The sequence below is a fragment of the Aspergillus candidus genome, assembly GCF_002847045.1.
Source record: "Aspergillus candidus strain CBS 102.13 unplaced genomic scaffold BDW47scaffold_5, whole genome shotgun sequence".
Taxonomy (NCBI): domain Eukaryota; kingdom Fungi; phylum Ascomycota; class Eurotiomycetes; order Eurotiales; family Aspergillaceae; genus Aspergillus; species Aspergillus candidus.
This window is the reverse complement of record NW_020194010.1, coordinates 108056-131696: the sequence shown is the minus strand read 5'-3', so window position 1 is coordinate 131696 and position 23641 is coordinate 108056. Positions and strand designations below refer to the sequence as shown.

The 23641-nt window shown below is 52.6% G+C and overlaps 5 protein-coding genes across 5 annotated transcripts; 2 read left to right on the top strand and 3 right to left on the bottom strand.

Moving 5' to 3' along the window:
- Positions 1 to 64: 64 nt before the first annotated feature.
- Positions 65 to 3400, top strand: BDW47DRAFT_115393 (transcription factor domain-containing protein; the record flags this gene model as incomplete). The annotated part of the gene is made up of 9 exons (XM_024814791.1): positions 65 to 151; positions 243 to 325; positions 508 to 1497; positions 1553 to 1761; positions 1811 to 1943; positions 1996 to 2220; positions 2269 to 2424; positions 2488 to 3232; positions 3380 to 3400. 9 exons carry the CDS (start codon positions 65 to 67, stop codon positions 3398 to 3400), a joined length of 2649 nt encoding a protein of 882 aa, XP_024675207.1.
- A 556-nt stretch (positions 3401 to 3956) lies between these two features.
- On the bottom strand, positions 3957 to 7103 carry BDW47DRAFT_65173 (calpain-like protein). The gene is made up of 7 exons (XM_024819533.1): positions 6563 to 7103; positions 6315 to 6501; positions 5993 to 6257; positions 5684 to 5944; positions 5528 to 5633; positions 5276 to 5467; positions 3957 to 5219 (listed from the first exon to the last, which is right to left on the bottom strand). Exons 1-7 carry the CDS (start codon positions 6989 to 6991, stop codon positions 4128 to 4130), a joined length of 2532 nt encoding a protein of 843 aa, XP_024675206.1. The 5' UTR covers positions 6992 to 7103; the 3' UTR covers positions 3957 to 4127.
- A 1451-nt stretch (positions 7104 to 8554) lies between these two features.
- Positions 8555 to 10274, bottom strand: nimX (cyclin-dependent serine/threonine-protein kinase CDC28). The gene is made up of 4 exons (XM_024819532.1): positions 10075 to 10274; positions 9466 to 9974; positions 9250 to 9413; positions 8555 to 9181 (listed from the first exon to the last, which is right to left on the bottom strand). Exons 1-4 carry the CDS (start codon positions 10109 to 10111, stop codon positions 8920 to 8922), a joined length of 972 nt encoding a protein of 323 aa, XP_024675205.1. The 5' UTR covers positions 10112 to 10274; the 3' UTR covers positions 8555 to 8919.
- A 1923-nt stretch (positions 10275 to 12197) lies between these two features.
- BDW47DRAFT_115389 (amidase signature domain-containing protein) lies at positions 12198 to 16695 on the top strand (the record flags this gene model as incomplete). Its single annotated transcript, XM_024814790.1, has 7 exons — positions 12198 to 12473; positions 12538 to 13371; positions 13431 to 13478; positions 13534 to 13948; positions 14014 to 14117; positions 14955 to 15496; positions 15573 to 16695. 7 exons carry the CDS (start codon positions 12198 to 12200, stop codon positions 16693 to 16695), a joined length of 3342 nt encoding a protein of 1113 aa, XP_024675204.1.
- Positions 16696 to 16874: 179 nt separating this feature from the next.
- BDW47DRAFT_65114 (putative ABC transporter) lies at positions 16875 to 22740 on the bottom strand. The gene is made up of 15 exons (XM_024819531.1): positions 21981 to 22740; positions 21753 to 21924; positions 20791 to 21694; positions 20610 to 20732; positions 20459 to 20557; positions 20278 to 20402; positions 20181 to 20228; positions 19459 to 20128; positions 19325 to 19402; positions 18714 to 19275; positions 18400 to 18651; positions 18053 to 18342; positions 17525 to 17978; positions 17359 to 17403; positions 16875 to 17251 (listed from the first exon to the last, which is right to left on the bottom strand). The coding sequence occupies exons 1-15, from the start codon at positions 22524 to 22526 to the stop codon at positions 17111 to 17113; spliced, it is 4509 nt and encodes a 1502-aa protein (XP_024675203.1). The 5' UTR covers positions 22527 to 22740; the 3' UTR covers positions 16875 to 17110.
- Between the last annotated feature and the right edge of the window lie 901 nt (positions 22741 to 23641).

The window sequence follows — 23641 nt, the reverse complement described above, 5'->3', positions numbered from 1 at the left end:
AAAGCGAGACAGACAGAGAGAGGGAGTTCACCCCGCCCCCGCGCCCCACTTCCACCCTGCGGCCATGCAGTCGCAGTCGGAGAAGCCCAAGAAAGCGCCTCGCAAGCACCTTACTACTGCATGCGTGCCGTGCCGCGAGAGTAAGATCAGGGTATACATATTATCTTTTCAGCCCATGTCACGTCGACGGGAGCTGGGCGTCGTCGTAACAGTCTCCTTCAAGATACTGACACTTTTACCAGTGCGACGGCGCGACTCCGCATTGTAACAACTGCGAAAGGAAGGGAAAGGCTTGTAAATACCAGCATGGCGAGGATAAACGGAAGTAGGTTCTTGACACTCTGTTCTGTTGACATAGACGAATTCGTTTCGTTAGAAGGAGGGCGGGCCGGCGTGTAGAGCGACAGGCGACGGACTTCGCTGGAGCGCGAAAGGCTCGCGAACGTTGCGCAGGATAGCTCCCCACCCCCCTGGTTCGATTGGCGCTGATCGTGTGTTTGTTACCAGAGTGTCGCTCCGTCCTGCGACAGAGCTGTTTTCCGCGCGGATTGACCAGCTGTGCCAGTTCATCTATGACAATGGCTTGGAGCCGCCTCCGATGAATCCTGAGGATGAGTTGGGGATGAATCGGGTGTTAGAAACGCTTCAGATTTCTCGGAAAGCTGTATACAGAGATCATGCTGGAATGGTGGGTGAGCAAGTTGGACACCCTCAAACAGCTATCCCTGGCGTCGCGGATCCCAGCCTGCCGGCACCTTTGACCAGCGAGGGGCACATGCGCGTGAACGAGAGTACTACTGGCGTTCCTATGTCATCTCCCAACGTGCCATCTGACCAGGGGTTCATCCCGTCATCGAAAAGTCCCGAATCAATCAACGCTCTGGGAATGAATCTGTCCCCAACGAGAGCCTATGCCTCCTCGCATTGGGCACTTGCCCTCCCAACTGCCGAGAGCTTCGATGCGCTATGCGCGAACATGATAGGAGGACCTGGCGTTACACCGGACGGCAGTGCCAGTCCCGCGAGCTTTCACCCGTTGCGGGATAGCATTCAGCAGCAACCCGGGGAATCGCTCGGACAGCCGCGCGACAACCGAGATTACTACGACAGCGATAGCGGGGAGGAGGACGAGGCAGAGAAAGACGTGATCGAGCAACTATCACATCGCATCGGAACGCTGAAAATCGCCGGGGACGGTCACCTGCGATTCTACGGCGCGACCTCTAACTTGAACTTGGTAGATGTCTCGGCGACACAACAGCGCCAGCGCCCCGATGCGCGGTCAATCCGCCACGACGGGCAAGATATCTTGAACCACCTGCGCGTCGGGCAGCCTGTGGATCCAGTCCTTGAAGATCACTTGGTCGAGCTCTACTTCACGTGGCAGAACCCCAGTACCTACGTGGTGGACAAGGAGATGTTCATGATCGCGAGATCGAGATGGCGGAACGGATGCGACGACACTCCGTTCTATTCCGAGGTGCTGACCAACGCAATGTACGCTTTGAAGCCAGCTCGTCAATTGTCACTGCTGGAGCTGACGACATACTAGGTGCGCCATTGGCAGTGCTTTTGAAGCGCGGTATCACCCAACTTTCATCACATTTCCCAAGTCCCTTTCGGAGTTCTTTGCAGATCGGGCTAAGGCGCTTTTGGAAATTGAGTTGGACTCGCCCTGCGTGGCTACGGTGCAAGCCCTCGTTATCTTGAGTTGTCATGAAGGCTCGTCAAACCGGGATGCACGGGGTTGGCTCTACAGTGGTATGTCGGGTGTTGAGGGCTTCTAGACTGCCATGCTGATAAGGAGTAGGGATGTCCATGAGACTGGCGTTTGATCTTGGTCTTCACCTTGATATGACTATCTATGTGGAAAGAGGCGACATCAGCGCCCTTGAAGCTGACGTCCGTCGGGTGGCATTCTGGGGAAGCTATATTGCTGATCAGTAAGTTTGTCCCCGGGAAACAGAGTATACATGCGCTAACTGGGTGCTATAGTTTCTGGGGTTTCTATCTAGGCCGCCCCTTCCGGATGAACGCGGGAGATATCACAGTTATGAAGCCCGCGTCGGATCTGGGCCATGGGAAAGAGAGCATATGGTACCCATACGGACACTTGCTACAGTCAGAGGCCCTCAAGGGAGGAATCAAGAACCCGAACGAGCTGATCAGTAGGCAATTCGTTATTTTATGGGAGATCATCTCACCCGTCGGTCATATTCTGTACGTACCTACCGTGCCGCTCTCTTGCCAACCGCTAACGACTGGTAGATATGGCTGCTCTGATATACCAAAACACGACCTGCAAAGACTCTGTCACCCCGTGACGGATGACCTGTTCGCTTGGGGAGAGAATCTCCCCTCGAACCTGGATATCGATTTAGAAAACGACACAGTTCCAATCCTGCCGCACCTCTTGATGCTACAGTTAGTTCACCCCTCTCCCACACTCCCCCTCTCCCCAAATGACCGCCCCATTAACCCAACCAGCCTACAATACCACCAAATCGTCATTTTCACCCACAGACCATGGGTCTCCAAAAGCTACATCCAACCCCGCGCCCCCCGCCAAGGACCCGGCTACCACCACGCCCGCAGAATGTGCATTGAATCCTCAATGGCCATAGCGCGACTCCTCCACATCTACGAGAAACACTACACCTTCCGCCGCATGAACAACCAAGTCGTTGCCATCATCTTCAGCGCAGCCCTCATGCTCCTCTACGTCACCATCTCAAACTCATCTCCAACCAAGACCACCACCAGCACCACCACCAGCACCGGCCCGGAACACCCAACCACCAACGCTGAAATGGTAGCCTACCTCAACCTCTGCTTCCGCGCCCTAGACGAACTAGGCCAGTCTTTCGAGAACGCGAAACGCACACGCGACTTCCTCGTCAGTCTCCAGCGCCGCTGGCAAGCGCACATGCGTCGCTCCGGTCCTAGAAAGCGACAAATTACAAACCACCCCTCTTCGCAAACCCTGCACGCACCCGACCACCACGCGTCCTCATCGAGAAAGAAATCCAGAGTCGCCCCCGCCGTCCCCCAAACCATACCACCCCCTCCGCAAAAGATCTCCTCCACAAAACAAACTCCCCTGCCGCAGGCCCTAGACGCAACGCAGCAGTTCGGCGCCTGTCAGCCTGGAGACCTGGACTGGATCCGCACTTCGGATCTGCAGTTTTTGTCGGAGCAGATTGCGGATGGGGGTGTTCCTGCTGTGGATAGAGTTACGCCTTATGCAGGTGCTGGTGGGGAGGGGGGGGTGGGGTTTCCTGCTGGTTCTGATTTTGGGCTGGGGAGTTGGTGGGATGAGTCTAATGGGGGTGGGGGGGTTTCTTGATGAGAAAATATTATATACTACTTTTTATATAAGTTAATAGTTACTGGGATGTGATTATTATGGATACGAAGTCAAAAGAGTAAGAGTAACTTTGTGAAAGACCAATATCGTTGTTATTATCACACTTAACATCCTAAACCTCTTATATAAAGAAAACATAGTATTTTCCATATATCCAAAAGTCTTACTAGAACCAAGTTCTATAAGAGGGGCTCGGGTGCAGTGGAGAGGGCGAAATGCCTCCCCCCCCATTGCTGTCGCTCCAGCGTGCTCCGCCAGTTGGGGTCTTGTCTGGGGGTGGCGACGACGAACGAGTAAGAAGAAGCGTGTTTGAGATTAGCCGGGTGTTGGTGGTGACTTGTTGGATTGAGTTCGTCGAGGTGTGGTTGGGGTGTGGTGGGCGCTGTCATGGTGGTTGTTGGTTTTGATGTCTGGGGAGTTGAGGAGTGAGATGTGAGTAGATTTTTTGTTTGTTTGTTGTACGACTAGGGTTATTGTATCCCTAACTCAAATACCGGATATCTATGAAAAATGGTTACTATCTGATATAAACAGGTAATTAATATAAGACCATATACATAGAATTTCTGTCACTCTGATGGTTAAAGATGTTAACTGCTGCAATTGTCCAAAAAATTGAAATCATATAGCTATACTTGCGTATTTTATTCAAATTTTTGCCCATTTCTTCCTCCAGGAAGACTGTCTCTTAAAGACGACAATATGCTAATACTCACAAGAAGCAGCAAAGCAAAAGGAAACAAGACAAAGAAAGCAGAAGCTAGTCCGAAAGATACGCCACAGACCGCAACATCCGCCCCAGCACTCCCTTCTCAGAAGTCGCACTCGCAGCAGGGTCATCCATGTCCAAGGTAGCCTCGACCTCATCTTCAGGCATGGGCCGAATGACCTGGAGAGAGAGCTGCGGATCCTTGGAGTAGACGCGGAGACCGATCACGCAGACGGCGTTCCACGGGTCGGTGATGCACTCGTCGTCCATGTACCGGGTGCTCATCGACAAGGCGGCGGAGGTCTTCGGTCCAGCCGTAGGAGCAGAAGGTTCCTCGCAGGGCATGTCTAGATCCGAGTCGAACTCGAATCCCTCGAGGAGCTCCCGCTCGTCTTGGTGGTAGTAGAATGAGGAGCGGTGGTTGGAGTATGTTGTGTCTATACTGGACCGGAGGGATTCGATTCTCCGCGGGTGTCGGTGTCCTTTCGTGTAGATGCCGTTGAAGCGGACGGTGGGGATGGAGGGGATGCCGTTGGGGGGCTTTTCGCCCCCTCCTAGGTCCGGGCTTGAATTGCCGTTGAGGTCCGCGGGGGACTGCACGGGGCCGCCGTCGGGGAGGATCTGCTCGGAGTGGCTTTGGGCACTGGGGCTGGGCTTGGATGCAGCGAGGCGTTCGAGACGCTCGGCTGTGCGCTTTTTGCGGGCGTGTATCTTTCGCGAGCGGATCCATTCCCGTTCGAGCCGCTGTTTGGTATCTGCGCGCAGCTTTTTCCGCTCGGCGTGTTTGCGCCGCTCTTCTCTTTCTTCGCGGGCTTGTCGCTCGTGGTCTGTCTCGACGACGAGGCCCTTTGCGTGGGCGAGATCGTACGAAAGCCCGATCTGGACGAGCTTTTCCCGCCGCTTGGGTGCCATCCGGCTGACGACTTCTTCGGTCGATTCTATTTTGTGGTACCGGTAGGCGGTGATCTTCATGAGGATGTGGTAACGGCCAGGCTCGAGGTTGACTTCGGTGTTCACGGACCGGCTCATCAGGTAGCTGCTGTGGCTGCGAACGATGTAGTCGTCGTCGTCCTCTTTCTGGATGCGGAACTTGAGGAGGAAGTCGTATTCGCCTCCGAGGCCTTTGAAGTAACGAGGGTCCAACTTGTCTAGATTAGCCACTGGTAGTGGAATGTGCTATACGCTTCCGTTCGACATACCTGGGACAGAACGATGACCTGGGGGCCGCCTTTGGTCACGGTCATCAAGAACTTAGTGGCATGGTAGTCGGCGGACCACGGCACATTCAGCGTAGTCCATTGCTGAACAACAGTCCAGTGACTGTCGAATAGTCGAGTCCGATCGAAATGCTGGTATTTCTTCAAGAGGTCGTTGTACGAGATCCAGAAGAACTGCGCGAGGTTAGTTTCTATTATTTTACTCCATGTAGAGAGAAACAAGGGAACACAAACCCCGTCGTTCCCAAACGTATGGCCCAGCTTTTCCATCCACTGGGGCGTCCACTGCTCCGAGCCATCGCTCCATGCGCCGGTCCACTCTTTTTTCCCCCAGGGATTCCTGTATCTAGTTAGTATCATGCGTGCTCATATGCAAAGGTTCGGACTCACCTCAATCGAAGCAGACGCTGGCCGTCAATCTCCTTAGCCTCCATGATCGAGTACGAATGGTTCTCGGATATGCCTTTTCGGTCTCGCGGGGGGCCCTTGTATTTGGGGTCGAGCCAATTGGCATACAGACCCGTACCGCAGCCAAAAAGGAAATCTTTGTTGACTTTCATAAGCTCTTCCCTCCAGAACCGATCCTTGTCAAGGATGTTGCTGGACAGTATATCGGATGTAACGCCACCTGTCAGATCTTCGATAGCTTCCCTGCAACACGTCAATATCTGCCTAGGCCAATCAGGGTGGAGATCTTACCCTACAAACCCGCCCTCAATAGCGGAGTAATCGCCATGGGCTTTGGCATATGCTTTCTCCAACAAAGGAAGCCATGTTTCATTCTCATCTGCACAATGAGCGAAGTAGAGCGCACGTGAGCCGGTCTGGAAAACCTTTCGGTACTCTTCCTCGGCATCGGACCGATTGATGTCATCCCACACATGTCTCTCATCTATGGATTCGTCGTAGTCTGCTGATCGTAGATAGAGCTTATCGTCGATGAGGCACTGCTGCCACTCGCCATCTAGGAAAGCGAATGTTAATCTCGACTCTGACGACTTGCAAACTCATGAAGACTCACCTCGGTAAAAGACAAACCCATAAACCCCGACCCTTTCGTTCCGGGCCACGCATATCTTCTCAATGAGACCTTGCTTGTTGCCCATTGTGCACAGTGCTGCCATAAACCAACAGTCTCCATCACGGCCTTGACGTACGTCCGACGCCGTCGGCCCATTGACATAAAACTGTGGATTGTCGAAGATTTCCTTGAGAATTTGGTTAGCAAACAACTAGGGATATATCTCTCGTAGTTTCCCAGAAACTCACAGTCACTCTCTTGACACCACGAGGCCGCATGATAAAATTCTTCTCATCCAATCCATACAAGCAATCATTGCGATCATTCTTGAGATCGACCTCGATGTCAAAGTGAGGGTCGGTATACTTCTGATTCAACCGTTCGCACTCCCTAGCAATGCGGTCCACAGCCCGCTCGCATTCCCTCCGAACCTGCCCATAGGACTTCCCTGCTTCCTGCCCTTGCACCACACCACTGGGGATGGCGGCAGCTTTGGTGCGCGCATACGGGTTATCGGGCAGCACGGTATAGACTTTCCCGGGACTTTTGGTATAGAATTGATCCCAGAAGCTTCTTAGCGTCTCCTGCGGAGACAGTCGCTTCCGCTGGGCTCCGCACTCGGAGCGTGAAGAGAGATCCGGTGTGTAGACCATATCGACATTGTCGTCCTGATCCATGGCTTAGCGCTGGGTCCACGTAGAGGGTAGTTGCTCTAGTTGGCCCGCAGCAAAGGATGGGTGCGGGGAACCGTGCGGAGGTGAAGAAGAACAACAACAAAATTCGAGGGGATGTGAGATATTTCTATTTATAGACTGTTTTCCCCCTCAGGAAGGATGAAGAGATGTTATGTGTAGGTCTGCCGTGCGAAAATATTCTCAGCCAAGAGCGTGGTCGCTGCCTTTTTATCTTATCGTCCTTTGCTTTAGTCTTCTCCTGGACGATCGGCTCCTGAGGCTGAAAATCTTTTTGATACTAGTGCCTCTCTTGGGACAAAGACCCTGTGCAGGACGTGCATGGAACCACCTAGCAAATTTGCCAATGAGCATACCGTTCGACATTCCAGTTTTGCGTTTGGGGCGCCTTAGTTGCAGTGTCTGATAAGAGAACGAGCCCCTGTTCGGATCAGCGGTCTCCCACCCCATGTAGCAACGTGCCAACGGAGGAAGGCTTAGGTCTAGTGTGGACCCCAGAGTCTAACCGGGTTTAAATTAAAGAAAAAACCGGCTTTGGATGGGTAGAGTTCGCGATGCAACAAAGTTATTTTTACCGGCTGAATTGAACGGGGGCCAAACCCAAGCTGACGGTCAAGCATAGGTTGGTGCCATTGGGGTGGATTTCCAACCCCAATTCTCCAGAGACCTCGAGAGCCACATGACTGCATGGTCATGGCTTGCACGCATCCAATGGTTGGTTGTCATTTTTAGCCCCCGCCAGTGATGACGGCGCAGTCGAATACGAACGCTACTGTAGCAGTAGCGACCTTTGAAAAACGCCAGCTCCACGCCAGCGATTTGACCGTTCTTTGAACGGTCTCCAGCTGAAGAAACTCTAGTCTCGAACTCCCGGTAAAACGGGGACGCAGTTCTGGCCTGAGGCTGTGTGCATCGATATTATTACGCCGTCAACGTAGCGTAGTAGCAGTGTTTGAGTCGCAAGGCTGAATGATGCCGATCGCTCAGTCCAGTCAAGTCAGGATCTTGTTCATCCTTCCCTCTCCTTAATGGCTGGTCAGTGAGACATTTTCCATTCCCGGAATCCACGTTATGTTCGCTGACTGGTAGAAGGGGGAGAGTTGTGGACTTGTCAAAGTTGGCTTTTCTTCGGTCAGTTCGTGCGGGCTGAGGGGTTGGAAGCCAAGATGCGCGAGTGTGGGTTGGCTGAAGTCGTGATTCGACGGACGGCTCGGGGTCTCCGATGACAGGACATGTGTTTGTTGGTCTCGATTTTCCATCGTTTTTACTCTTCCCTCAACTTCCTCCTCAGCTTTCATGCGTTTTCAACGGTCATATCCGGTGATAGGGGTACAACCCTGTTGGTGATCCGCCAGTTCCAATGACTCATGACGCCAACTTCTGCATCTCGACCCTAGCTGAGGGGGGGGGGACTTGCTCGAAAGACGTTGAGTAAGTGGGATCTGTGCTCAGGAAATGACACTTGACTGGGACTAGGTAGATCATGGACAACATCACGCATACTCAAGTCAGAATAGAAACTAGATGCTGTTATCGGTTGGGCAAATTATTGTCCCTTGCAGGGTCGACTGTAGACCATACTAACAGAGTATGAAATTACTCATTCAGACGGGTATGTACGCATCAGTGGAAAATAAACACCCCTGGTAATATCCTGTAACCTAATTTCTTTCCCGTCCTATCAAATCATTCCGCAAACAACGCCATGAACAAAGGAAACACGAGACATAAACAAGAAGAATCGAAAGTGAGCAGCACGCGGGACGTAACGGGTGAACCGGGGGCAAAAGACGGCAATGAGTAGTAGTGTGGGCTCTGCCATCCTGCCAGTTACCACGGTGCCACTGGGTCTGCCGCAGCCATTCACATACATACATTACACATAAGGGACCGATTCACAGGGCGCGAGTCGATCATGGCAATCCGTTTCTCCGGGTGCGACCGGAGTAATGGGAGCTGCCGTTCTGGAAGTACGGGTGCAAGCAAGCCTGCTTGGCGGAGAGTCGTCGGGCGGGATCGTACTCGAGCAAAGCATCGAGGAGGTCAAGACCGTCCTCCTCCAGCCCGGGCACGAGGGCACGGGTCTCCTCGCGCTTCCATTTGGGGAACGTCGGCTTGTAGTCGGGGAAGGACGTCACACCAGGCCAGGCATGTTCATCCGGGGTGCCGAGGAGTCTGCAGGGGAGGAGCAATCAGAACACTGCGCTTGGGGGGTGGCAGATCGGTTTGAGCAGAGAACATACCGGAAGATCTTGAAGATCTCGTCGATTTCGGAATCACCAGGGAACAGCGGCTTGCGAGTGCACATCTCCGCGAAGATCGCTCCGGCGGACCACATGTCGACACCGGTGGAGTATTGACGGCCGCCCAGAAGGATTTCAGGGGAGCGGTACCACAGGGTCACCACCTGGTGCTCATGTTAATCATCATGCCACCCATACAAAGTCGAATGGAATTACCTCATGGGTGTACGTCCGCAGGGGAACACCGAATGCTCGGGCCAGTCCGAAGTCGGCGAGTTTCAGATTGCCTTCACGGTCAATCAGAAGATTCTGAGGCTTCAGATCCCGATGCAGGATACGGTGGCTGTGGCAGTAACGGATCCCTTCCACCAGCTGGGCCATGAACTTCTTGACCATTGCATCTCCCAGACCCAAAGTCTTGCACATCGACGCACCATCGGGGAGGGCTTTGCCACGTCCACCCTCACTGACAGGAAGAGCCTCCATGTATTTCTTCAGATCGAGATCGAGGAATTCGAAGACGAGATAGAGTTTGTGGCCATCGGCATGAACGATATTGAAGAGCTGCACGATGTTGGGGTCGTTCATCTCCTTCAGCAAGGAGATCTCACGAATGGCGGTGCTGGGGACGCCTTCGTCCTCGGCTTCCAGGCGAATCTTCTTCAGGGCGACGATACGGTTGGGATGGGTGAGCTCGCGAGCCTTGTACACAACACCATAGGTACCTAAATTTCGATGACTGCTGTCAGTCCTTGATCCCAATAGCGTATCAAACTAGGGAGAAACGGTTCTTGACCACAAGCCTATGGTGGGAACCAAACGTACCCTCTCCAATTTTCTCAATCTTTTGGTAGTTCTCCATGGTGACAGAAGAACAGGACACCCTTCAAGATCACAAATCGGTACGAAACAGTGAGGTCGATTGAGCCACAGGCGAGAAGAAAGGCGAATTGAGGCGATGTTCAGAATCCAGAGATAAGCGGGGTACAGGAGAAAGTGAATGTAATGCACGGGCGCTTGGTGGTTGTTTGTTGCCCGGGAAAGAAATGAGAGAAAAACAATGGAGTTGGTGCGGTTGGCGTCAAAGCAACGGAGGGGGACAGCGCAGGGCAATGACGAAGTGCAATTGACCACTTCAAAGGACAAACACAGCCAGCAGGACGTCCGAATTGAAGGAATGACCGATCTTAAAGACAACCAACGCACTTATCAAAGGCCAAATGAACGGATCTATTTTAAAACTCCTTTTCAAGGCCTTGTTGTCCCTGGTGGGGAACAAAGCGAAGGCGGTCAGCCCGAATAAAAACAAACAAAAATCCCGCGTTCCCGGGCGGTGAGCGCGTTGGCACCTGACCTTCCTTCTCTTTCTCCGTTTGTTGGTCCGCGTTGACCATCACTCGATGCCTTTCAATCAACATGAATACTGCTAGAGACCACTAGACGGGGTTATGCAGTCATGCAGTACTCCGCAGAGATTCGGCAGATACCGCAAATACCAATGAATTAACCCTTGAATGCAGATCCTCCTTAATCCACTCGATACCTGCATCTACTTCCTCCCCCAAACCACACGGCCAACCTTCTAGATACGAAACCCTTTGTTATCGGATACTGCTTTGATGATTGAACTGGATCCTGTCTCCATGATTGACGAGACAATCTTGATATTGCGTACCCCTTGGATGCCGATCAGCCGTGCTCAGTTAGTACTCCGACAATTATTAGCAACAGCAAGGGCGTCCTGAACCTCGGGAAGGAGGATACATTGATTCGGACCTACCCCTACCCTCTTTTCTCTTCTCGGAGTTTGTTTGTTCGAGGCTCCTATGGTGTTCTCAGCCACAAGGGCTGAAGAGTGACGAGTCATCATCGGTAACGTCTGATGGAACCGTTCCCTTCATCGATTGCGACAACCTTCAGTCCATCAGAAGGGGTTGAAGCACAACTTGCTGGACGGTGCTTTAATTACTTTTTGCCAAGGTTCCTGGCACCCACAGTCGTCCTTGGGACTTCATCTATCAGCGGAACCATTCCGTATACACGCTATGAATACGATGGATCATCAGCTAGGCAATTGTACATCTTGTCGGGACAAGGTTATGTCAAGAATCAATAAAAGGACTACTGGTTCGTGTGTTCTACACATAACAAAACATTGAGAGCCACCCCATACGAGCGCAAAGAAATTGCGGGCTTCAAGACGCCCTAGCTACGTCCAACATCGAGTGCACTATCAAGCTGTACGACTTGGTCGGTCATCGATTATCAACGTAAAATAACACCGAAATGCAACCTTATCTAATGTCGCAATATAACGTTACCCACCAAGCGCAAAAGCGCCATGATATAATCTTCTGTAGCCGAATGGTAATTCTTCCCAAGATATAACAACCTCGTATTCTTCCACGTTGGATTAATCCGCTCAGCCATAAACAGAACCTCCACAAAAAACCATCCTACATTGAAACTCTGACAACTTCACCTCTCGGCTGTCCTCCCATTAACCATTCGTATGAGTCATTATCATTGTCCCATAGGTGGCAGTGGGCACACTACCTACCAACCCCAACACCGCCAGAACCCACTGCCCACATGGCTCCTGGAACACCAATTCGGGACCGACAACCGCCCCGCAGGGAACCCCCTCATTCGTACTTCCCCCTCCAATAGTCCGGATATCTCAACGGGTCCCAAATCTCTTGGCCTGCCTTTCTTGGTAACTTCCCCTCCTGATAAGTGCCGCGGAATCCACCTTGGTTACTGATGATTAACTAGTTACGAGGTGTAGTCATTTGAACCATAGGTGGTTGGTGGTTACTAAGGTTGTGTGGTCGGTGCCGCGAGGGCGTACTCCGTCTCTTGTTCAAGCGACATATATCTATCTATCCTACCATTGCGATTTGATTTGAGCTGTTTATATTCGTTGGTTTACTCTTTAAGTAGTGACCATGACGATCCCTCAATGGAAAACACTAGCGGAGACTAAGCGTCAGTCCATCCTGGACGCCATCCCCGCGAAATGGAGGTTCCAGGACCCCGTTCCTGAACCCGCGGAACTCCGCGACGTGACGGGTTCTTATATCCAGCAGTTCCTGACTCCTCGCGAGGTCGAGATCACTGAGACTGACGCCGTTGGAATCGCGGAGAAGACTACGTCGGGGCAGTGGTCTGCGGTGGAGGTGACTGAGGCGTTTTGCCATCGGGCTGCGCTTGCCCATCAGCTTGTATGTCGCGACAACGATCATGGGGTACGGTTGGGGCAACAGGCAGTGGCTGACTCATTCTCAGGTGCATTGTCTGCATGAGGTATTCTTTGAAGCGGCCATCGAAGACGCAAGGCGTTTAGATGCCTACTACGCGGAAAACAAAAAGCCGGTTGGGCCTCTGCATGGTCTGCCCGTAAGCCTGAAAGACCAGTTTCATGTCAAAGGCGTCGAGACGACGATGGGATACGTGGGCTGGATTGGCACGTTCCAGGGCAAGAAAGGCGACGCGCGGAAGGGCGTGTTTGAAAGTGAACTGGTCAGGGAGCTGAGAAGTCTAGGGGCTGTGCTGTTCTGTAAGACGAGCGTGCCTGTCACGTTGATGGCGGGCGAAACGGTCAACAACATTATCGGGTACGCCACCAACCCCCAGAATCGCCTTCTCTCCTGCGGGGGTAGCTCTGGCGGGGAGGGGGCGCTCATCGCCTTAAAGGGGTCCCCGGGTGGATTTGGGACTGATATTGGCGGGAGTATCCGCATTCCGGCGTCTTTTAATGGCTTGTTTGGTGTGCGTCCGTCGTCTGGCAGGATGCCTTATGAAGGAGCTGCCAACTCCATGGACGGCCAGAATAGCATTCTATCAGTGATCGGGCCCCTGGCGGCCACGGCGCGTTCCCTGACGTTTCTTTTTAAAGCCGTGCTCAGTCAACAGCCCTGGTATCATGATCCGCTTGTCTTGGAGGTGCCGTGGCGGGATGACATTGAACGGGAGACCCGTGCCCTGATCCACGCCTCCGCTGCTGGTGAATCCAAGCTTTCTTTCGCCATTCTACATCACGACGGCATCGTGCATCCTCAGCCACCGGTGGCGAGGGCATTGGGTCAGGTGGAACAGAGACTGAAACAGCTGGGACACAAGGTATGACAAGGCTAATGCGAGTCTGACCCCTTCAACCGACATGCTAAACATTTGAACAGGTCATCGCATGGAACCCCCCTAGTCTCGGAGTTGGATATGGATTGACTGTATGGATTAAGTGGCTACGAAGGGTATCTGATGAAACATGGCTGACGATCACAGGGACGAATCTTCGACCAGGACGGTGGCGCAGACATTCAGCATCACTTTCAACTTTCTGGGGAAATCAACCCTCCTCAGACCATTGTGGATGCCGATGCAGCGCATTTGAAAGCGCAGGAGCTCGCGGCATTGAATGTAGAGAAACGGGAGTACCAGAAGCTCTATATGGATTACTGGAATAGTACCGCCGAACTGACTGGTACCGGACGACCGGTCGATGGGGTGATCAGTCCGTGTGCGCCACACGCTGCGGTGCTACCCTTGAAATACCGCCACGTTGGATATACCTCACTTGTCAACCTTCTGGATTACACAAGCGTGGTATTCCCGGTGACTCATGCCGACAAGACGGTCGACGTGCCCCATTCGGATCTGCAGGTCCTGAGCGAGGTGGATCAGACGATCCAGGACGAGTGTGAGTGCCCCTGCTTGATGGAAATTGCCATGATGGTAGAATCGTATCCGCTGACATCAGTCCAGATGATGCTGAAGCATACCACCATGCGCCCGTCGGACTGCAGCTCGTTGGGCGACGCCTTCAAGAAGAAAAGATGCTGACGTTGGCGGAGTACATTGGGGAGGCTGTGAGAGGGTAGAGGTTTCAATTTGGTTCTATTGATAGTCCAGAAAGGTGATCTGCCGTGTATCACATTGCGACACAGTGGGTCATGGTCATTGATGGACCGACATTGTCATTTCAATTAGCTGGTTGTCGCATAAGAAAGCTTTTGGATGTAGTGACTGATGGGAATCTGGATCAGATCTTGCGTATCAACACAATGTAAAATGGCAACTGCCATTGTATTTCCAGCCCAGAGGCGATAGATTGACAAAGACTAGGGGTGAATAACAACATGTATAACCAGAAGAAGAGAAAGAAGAAGTATGGTAAGATCCAGAGAGAGCAAAGAGGCTGAACCCCACACAGGCTGAGAAAGCTTGGCAGCGACTCCGATCGATCGTCACGTTTCTGGCTCTTCCCGCCTTGCTTCTTCTTCTTCTCCTTCCATCCTTTTTTCCTCTTCTTCCATTTTCCCCCCTCTCAACCTCCTCCTCCTCCACCACAAACATCCCCCACTCCCCTCTTCTCTCTCTGTCTCCTGCAACTCATCCCTTTCGTCTGTTGCTTGCGATCTTCGACTTCGCCTCATCTTTTCCCCTGGCGTCGACACTGACGATCCGCCTTTTCTTCTCTCCGTTCGCTATCTTTATTTATATTTTTTTTATCCACCTCCCTCGCATATTTGTTTTTCGTCTTGCATCGAGGTGCAGCGCGCCATCGAATGACCTGGTTCTGGTGAAACTGAAACGCGTTATTTTACCAGCTCTCCGTGATTCTACTCCTGTCTGCAGCCTACTGATCACGCGTTCTGTGGAACATGGATGACAGCGCGTCTAACCACCCAGCGAACACCCCTGAGGGCTCCACGGGTGCCGATGAGAATGCTCCGGGCGGAAAGGGTTCATCCCTCAAAGATCGGAAATGTCAGTACTGCAATCAGGCCTTTACCTCGTCGTCTCTAGGTCGTCACTTGGATCAATTTCTCTTCAAGAAGAAACCAGACGGCGTTCACGATGTTGAGGAGATTCGGCGCATTCGGAGCGGCATCACGCGGCGACAGGCGCGCACCTCCACGGGCAAACGGGACACCCCGGAACGAACGACGGGGAAGGGCCAGTTGGATTCGTATCCATCAGGGGAGTCTGGGAAGTCGCGGGATGGGGTTCGGATGATGTTCAATACGCCCACATGGCATGCGACCGGTGTGATCAACGACATTCCCAATCCCCAACAGACCCCCGATGCTGCCAGCTCCTCACGATTTGCCGCTTCGCAGTCTCGGACCGGTTCGATGAACCTTCCGGATTATGCAAGCCGCGGCGCGAGTTCGAACAACCCCGATACAATGAGAGCGCTGGAGCTGGCGTTGCGGGAGGTTTTGGACAATGTCAAGGCTGCAACGTACGGTTTTTTCCCCCCACTTTCTTCTCGCTCCACCTTGGAGTAGGCGACCTGTACTAACCTCCATGCGCAACAGATCTAGATTAAGACCTCGACTTTCCCCATTTGATTTCGACATCCAATCGCAGACCTTCCCGTCGCTCTGCCTACAGCTGCTGCCCCCGCCTCCGAGTCTTTTTGCGACCCATCCGTTCCCGTCCCCTACCTCGTTCCCCCTTCAACCTCCCGGTGTGGAACACGTCGAGATCGTGCGGCAGGCTATCCGTGCGAAAATTGAACAATGGCAGTCGGACCAGCTGTCCGCTGAGTCCGCAAGTCGCACCCAGGCGGGACGGGTGAATCTTGGCATGGACTCCAGCATGATCGGCCGGAATGCGCAGCAGCACGAGGAAATGAGTCTGCGACACCTGGAGCTGGCATTTAAAAACTGGACAGATCTTCACCAGGACGCGAGACGGGAAGTGTGGCAGCTCGAGATCACTCGAGCCTTCGCTCGCGAAATGGAGAAACGGAAACTGTTGGATGACCAGCTGGCGCGGGTGCAACAGGAGACGAACCAGCTTCGCGCCCAGGTGGAGCGACTGGGGTCGTGCCAGTGGCCGCGGGAGTTCGCTCTCTTCCCTCCGGATACGCTGCCGTTGCCGCGCGATGTCGCCCGAGATCTGGATACCAAGGAAAGCCAGATCAGTCCCAACTCGCCTCGCTGGGACTACGACAGCGTGGTGTCCAAGTGGAAGCGCGTCGTGATGCATGATCGCGGCATGGGCCGGATCGGGGTCGGCCACGCGACGACGGCAGACGACCTTACCCCCACGGAGAACAAGTCGCGCAGCGGTGGAGATCCGACCTTTCCCCGACCGAAACAGCTGCAGCCGCCGCCGGCTTTGAGCCCGGGTACGTCGCCCGCCCACCCCAGCGCACCCTCTGCCTCTCCGAGCCAACAGACGTCGCCCTATATCCCGCAAGATCCCAGCCGGAGTCCCAACGCCGGACATCAGGCCAAACGTCCACGTCTCATGAACGGCCACCATTCCGCAAACCCCTCGCAGCCCGCAGAGAGCGCCAGCCATCCGCCTCCGGCTCAACGGCCTTCCAGCTCCTCCCACCAGTGGAACACTCCCCAGTCGTCTCTCATGGTCTCCAGTCTCGCCAGTCCCGCCGCTCCAACTCCTCCGCCGTCCAATTCCGGCGGGACTTGAGCCACCAAGCTCCGGTCCACACACTGTCTATTTCACTACTGTTCCATCCGAAACGCTCTATTATTAATTTAATCACATGTTATCCAGGTGTGTCCTTACGTCATCGACTCAGCCAAGGTACGAATGAACATTGCATTGTGACTATACTTGAACGCCGAATTCCAAGAGAAAAAGAAAAGAAAGAAAAAAAAAAAAAACACTCATGTATATAACTGTCGGAAATCGAATCTTCGCTGTGTTTGACTTGTATCAATTACCACTTGCGTATGTTAACAACATCCTTAATGAGATGTATGATCACTATATGCACAAACACAAGTAAATTCTTATCTGTAACCTAGACTCCAGGGATCCAGTCTCGAATAGACGCGATGTACAGTATGCAAATGCTGTATGTAAAAGTTAAAAAGTCACCTCATTGCGACTCACCAGCCCCAGTCTTCTTCGTTCTCCGGGCACCAAGCCAGCGCTTCAAATCTTTGAACCCGTGGAGATAAAACCACGAGAGGGCGAACACGGCGGCGAAATTGAAGATCACGTAGGCCCAGAAGATTCCCTGGTATTTGTTAGATGGTTTGGATTTGATGTTTGGGTGGTTTATGTGGGGCGGGGGTATATATTTGTGGTAAGGTAGTGGGTATTGGGAGCATGTGGATGACTTACGTAGTCGCGCCATTTATGGGAGTAGTATACGTTGAAGCTGGCGCCCTATAGAGTTTCGCATTAGCATGAGTAGTGGTCTTTTTGCAAGTCTACCGTCTTATTCCGTGAAGGGGGGGAAAAAAGAAAAGAAAAAAGACCGAGGGCAAAAGAAGAGAGGGAAACATACAAACTCATCCCCAGTCGAGTACTGACAAAACGCACACATCCCATCCCCAGCATCACGCACATACCCACCCATCTTCCGGGTAAACGGACCCGCGTACTCCTGACATGACTGTCCCGGCGGCGGCGAAAACCTGCTCTCTTCCCTGTCGATACAGCGGATAGGCACGTCGTGGATCACAACGCTGAGCAAGCCTTCCAGCAGGTACGTGAACGGGGTGAGCCAGTACATCCAGGAGCGCCAGAAGTGGACGAGGGCCACGTAGGGCACGACGATGCCGCAGAAGGAGACGACGAAGGTGAAGAATGTCGGGACGAGGAGCGACGCGAAGAGCTCGTTGGGGGAGAGCGCGGCGATGAATTGCCCGAAGCCGATGTAGAAGAGCTCGAAGAGCATGAGGAGCATCCAGACGTAGCCTGCGCTGAAGGAGTCGCGCGGGAGCCAGAGGCCCCAGTACCTGTTGTCTTGGGTGAGTTGGGGAGGTCTTTATGGGATGGAAGGTTGGATGATATTTGGGGGGGGGGGGGGTACCAGCAGTTGAAGTAGATGGAGCCTGCTACGATGGAGTAGGGGAGCTCGGGGAGGATAGCGCTCGCTACGAATGCTGTCCAGGAGTAGATCTTGGAGTTTGCCTCGCGGGATTCGTAGAGGTTGCGGAAATGGAGGTATCGTGGTTGAAGCTGTTGGATGAGAGGCGGGCAGATGGTCAATGTCATGAAGATTGAGAAGAGTCGAGACTGCATGTCGATGTAGCTGTTTCCTACGTGCCAAAAGGTGAACGTGTTGAAGAGCCCGGTGAAGATGTGGAGCATGAATTTGCCCTGTTCGAATGTTAGAGTATATGGCCGTGGATATAGATCTTAGGGGGTTAAACGTACAATCGTATACTGGGGCGTCCGCCAGTAGGCCACAAAGGCTCGTTTTGAACACTCCACAACCTGTACCCACCGAGACATGGCGAATTCTCTGCTGTCGTCCTTGGTGCCCTTATCCTCCGTTGTTCGGTTTGTCTCGATGATGCGATCAATGTCTTCGGAAATCTGTTGACACTCGCGCGAATTGGCCCAGACATCGCTCCAGTCCTGGCCCTTGTAGTCGGGGTTTCCGGCGCCGATAACATCCAGCATGTACTGTGCAAGAAAATGAATTTAAGAAAATGGTGCGAGCCGCGACAACATCATGCAAGACATACCTCTGCTGGATTCGCATGGGGAGGGCAACTTTTGCCCCCATTCCGTTCGAAATACTCCAGGAGCTTGGTCGAGTCCTGTCCCAGCTCGCCGTGATAGACGACTCTCCCGCCGTTCTGCAACAGCAGTAACTCGTCGAATTGCTCGAATAAGATGGCGGAAGGCTGGTGAATTGTGCACAGAATCGCTTGTCCCGAATCCGCCAATCGCCGAAGAAACCGCACGATGTTGTAAGCGGCCAGCGAGTCGAGCCCTGAGGTGGGCTCGTCAAGGAAGAGCAGCAGCTCCGGCTTGCTCGCTAGCTCGACCGCTATAGTCAATCGCTTTCGCTGCTCCTGGTTCAGTCCAGTGCCTCCCGACCCTACTATCGCTCCAGCTATTGACCGCATTTCCAGCAGGTCGATAATCTTCTCACAGTAGTCGTATTTCTCGCGGACCGGGACTTCCTTCGGCTGGCGCAGGAGTGCGGAAAATCGGAGTGATTCCTTCACGGTGGCTGTGGGCTCATGGATGTCCATTTGCTCTGCGAAGCCGGTTGCTCTTTGGAAGCTTCGAGGTAAGGGCCTGGGGATGTTAGTCGATGTAAAAAGGTTGACCTTATGTTGTGACTTACCTTCCATCCACGAGGAATGTACCAGATACGACGCCTAGGGTTATTCGTTGAGCTAGGGTATTGAGTAAAGTGGTCTTCCTGTATTTTCAAAACTGTAAGCAGGACGTCATAAGCTGCTCGATGCAAATACTAACCCTGCACCGGATGCACCCATTAGGGCAGTCAAACGCCCCGGCTTAACATATCCTTGCACATTCTGCAGCAGTTGCTTCTGCCCACCGTGATAAGGGATGGTGTAGTTCACGTTCTTCCACGTGAAAATCGAGGTGCTTTGTGCAATCCCTTCGACGGCATCTCCAGATTCATCGGAGCTCTGCTTTTCCATGTCAGACTGGGTGCCGTTGGTTTGATTCCCTTTTTCCACATCACTGGGAAGCTCTTTTTGCTTGAACGCCTCCTGCACCGCCTCCGGGGCCTCGCCTCTCTTGAAAATAGTGACTGCACTTCCGCCTTTGTTCGGCTTGCGCAACTCCATCCCCAGCATGGTCAGCGCGACGAAGAAGATGAACCACCCGATGATGATACCAAAGTTTCTCCACAAATGGGCCCGAGTGTACGTGAAGGCGTTTTTGATGTAGTCGGAGCCCAAGACAGTCAACCTGTCTGGCGTGCTCCCTTGTATTGAGCATGTTTGGTGGCCCGGGGAGGCATTAGGACCAAAAGGCACAGTATTGGCGGGCTCGCATTGGATATGTAGGTTGTAGAATTCGTTCGCCATCACCGCTTCGAAGGCGTATTGGACGGGGTTGATCCAGATCAGCCACTTTAACCAAGGGTGCATTTTCCACGGTGGGATGAGATAACCTGGATGGAGAGTGTCAGTACCAGCACTTGATCAAGTATAGTCCAGTATTACCAGTATAGACGACGAGGGCTTGTATTGCAACCCCAGTAATGCGCGTTGCTGTTCCATAATGAGCGAAACGTCTAGATAAGGGGGTAAGGATATATACCAGCATCAAGAGAACCGCTGAGTGCACCAATGGAACGAAAGAAAGAGTACATAGTCATGGTGAGAATGAAAATGATGAGGAAATTGATGAAGAATTGAGAGGCCGTTCTCTGAAGATTTGACATGCTGTAGTCGCACTATCAGTAATCTGATCCGGAAATGCAGCCATGGCCTCAGCATACAAATATACAACCACCTCGAATAATGTGACCTGAATGAATATTACAGGAACATCAACAGCAACCTGCGCCAGGGCAAACGCAGACGGACGATAGAACGAGCTTTTCCGTCAGTAAGTTAACAATCCAAATATACCGCTCGAGGGATACATACAAGCTCTTATGCTTCAATATAACGGGCCGACAGTCGAAAAAGGACGTAAGCTCCGCCATAGCAAGCAAAGCATTAAACAGAAGTATGAAGAACAGAACACCGCCCCTTGTAAAGACGCCAGAGCTAGAATTGAAACCTATTAGCGCGCTTGACGTCCAGCCAACACAGCATATCCACTAACCTGGTAGGAGGCAGATTGTAGAAAAGACTTCCGATAATGAGCGCCTGGAAGACGAGCATAGCCCACTTCATGACCAAGGTCTGCTTGTCACCGTACATGATGAGAAACTGGCGGTGGGTTAACGTGAGGACCTGTTGCGTAAACGGAACAGTGTAGTTCTTCTTGGGCATGCTTTCTCGCGCAGCCTCTCGCTCCTGTTCCTGGCATGCGAGCTCCTTCTCGAAGTCGTCGATGTCTGCCATCGTTTCGTTGTAAGTTTCGCTTGAGCGGTAGATCTTCTGGAAGTCGTTCCCAGTGCGAGGAATGCGGTCTTCCCAACCGCTCTTCACGCGCCGTGCGTGAGGGTCGCTCACCGACGTCAGAAAATCTGGAGTTGTCCACCGTGGGGGGCATTCGAAGCCCAATCGCTCGAAATAGGCCTTTGCTTCCTGGGTGGGACCGAAATATGCACATTTTCCCTCTTCGATAAGGATGACTTTGTCGAAGTTGTTGTACAGGTTTTCAGAGGCTTGGTAGAGCGCAACGAGGGTAGAGGCATACGCCGTGTCCGTGAGACTCCTCAGGCTTTGCACGTACTCGAGCGCCGTGCTCGCATCGAGACCCTTGGTCGAGTTATCCCAGCACTGGGTGCTAGCCTTGGTTACCATGGCTTCGCCGATGGAGACCCGTTTCTTCTCGCCGCCTGATATCCCGTGTATCATCTCGTTGCCGACTTTCGTATCGAGGGCGTGTTCGATCCAGAAAAGCTTGGCGATGGCCGATAGAAAGGTGTTCTGATACTCCTTGCGACTCTCGCCAGGGAGCCGTGAATCTTTGTCTGGGGTTCTGGTTTTGAGCGCGAATAGGAGGGTGTCCCTCACCGTCAGGGTAGCGTAGTGAAGATCTTCCTCAGGGTTATACAAAACTACGAATGTAGAATTAGCACCCCGATCTGCTAGAAGGGAAAGAATACAGTCATTTACCCTCTGAGCGATATCTCTTAGCCATGGTTTCCGCATCTGCGCCGCCGTATCGCACATCGCCTTCAATGCTCTTATAGCCTGACCGTTGGTTCCCCAGCGTTTTCAAAAATGTCGAGCACCCAGAGCCCGGTCTCCCAAGAACCAACAGCATCTCTCCTGGCCGAACGCATCCCTTCAAAAGCATCAGTGGTCTGAAACTCAATTTCACATCCCCACAACAGCACATACGGTAAAATCATCAATAATCGTCCGCAGAGGAGGGCCTCCAGCATTCCCCTTCAACAACCTCGAGACAGAATCCTTCACAAGCCGAGGCAGCGCAAGAAAGATATCCGAATTCGTCGGCTGAATGGCCGCCCCAAGACCAACCCCCTTGACCGTCAGGTTCTTCCAGACAACACCCAAGTGCCGAGTCTTCTCCTCGTCGGAATTGGCCTTGCGCTCTCGACCAAACATGCGCGAAACAAGCTTCGCGATCTGCACATCGTCTGCTGTATCGCTCGTCGAATGGATCGTAGAGGAACTGCTCCGCCGTCGCGAGATTGCCCGCATAAATGAATCCTCCGTGAGTGTCTGCCCCAGCGGTGGCCTCTCTTGGCTGCCTGATCGGTTGGACTTCTGGGTTCGGATGGGCGCATACGTTTCTTCGGCCTCGGATATGGACGATTGGGCTGACACCGTCTCCGGAACCGCAGCTGTGTCGGAAATTGCTTGTCTTTGCTGCTCGGGCTGCATCCCCGAGGTGTGGTTATCGGGGCTGCGCTCGGCGTCCATGGTCAACTCGCACAACGCAAGCGGAACCCCGGCATCTAATTGATTGTGGTAGACTAAGTAATGACAGTAATATAATATACTTTAGAGGAATCCATATTGAATATGCTTCATTGAGAAAGCAAGACTAAAAGAAGAGTTCAGAGTGACCCTGCACTGGTTACGTCAGTCTGCCTGCCTGCGATTTAGTCATCGTGCACAAAGAATCACATCGACAGCATAAACAAATAGTTCCTGAACATCACTAGTAAAAGACTCAGATGGAGAGACAGACTCAAGCACAAGGTGAATAAAGCTGGTTCGGATCGGAGACTCCGGGCAAGTTGTGATCTGGTTGCGCGAGTCATAATGAAGTCACCACCTCATCACCTTGATCACCTCATCACCTAATCAGTATCACAGCAACTATCCAGCAATATTATTGAGGGGAGAAATATAACCATATTATTGGTGGAAAACTTGGGGCGAAGTATCTACGGAGTAGCATATTCGTGAAAAGGGCAGATTAGGGTCTGCTGCCGCACGTGTCGAGCATCTATAAGGTTTGAGGGGAAGGTTAACAAAGGTATTGACTTGCTGCCTTATGCTAGAAGTGCATACTATTGCCTAGTCGCGATACATGATGATCAGGATGGAAATGGACAAGACAAAAAAAAACAAAACCCAGCAAAACAAGGAAGAGTCAGGGAAAAAAACAAACAAAAACGAGAAGAACAAGCAGCTCAACATTAGCCATCCCTTGGATCCATCACTCTAACGATGTCGGTTGGAAAACGCCCTCTCTCGGACGAACCAGCCACTCAGCACCCTAGTAGGATTCTGACGATGCAATCTCACAGCTTCATCAAAGATAAGCTGATTTATGACGCCCGTGCGAAGCTGAAGCTGCCACAGGTTATCGCGCAGCGCAGCCGACAGACGACTCCACTCAACCTGCAAGTTCGGCTCCGGAGCCCTGAATCTAATACCGCTCGCAGCGTCGACATACGCGTCTCTCTGGTGACGCTCAAGCAAATCATACGCTCTGTCCACAGCCGCAACTTGATTTCCGTACTCGGTCAGGAGATCGACGACGGCGCCGAGGGTGGCGATAGAGACGTTGTTGTAGAGCTTCAGGT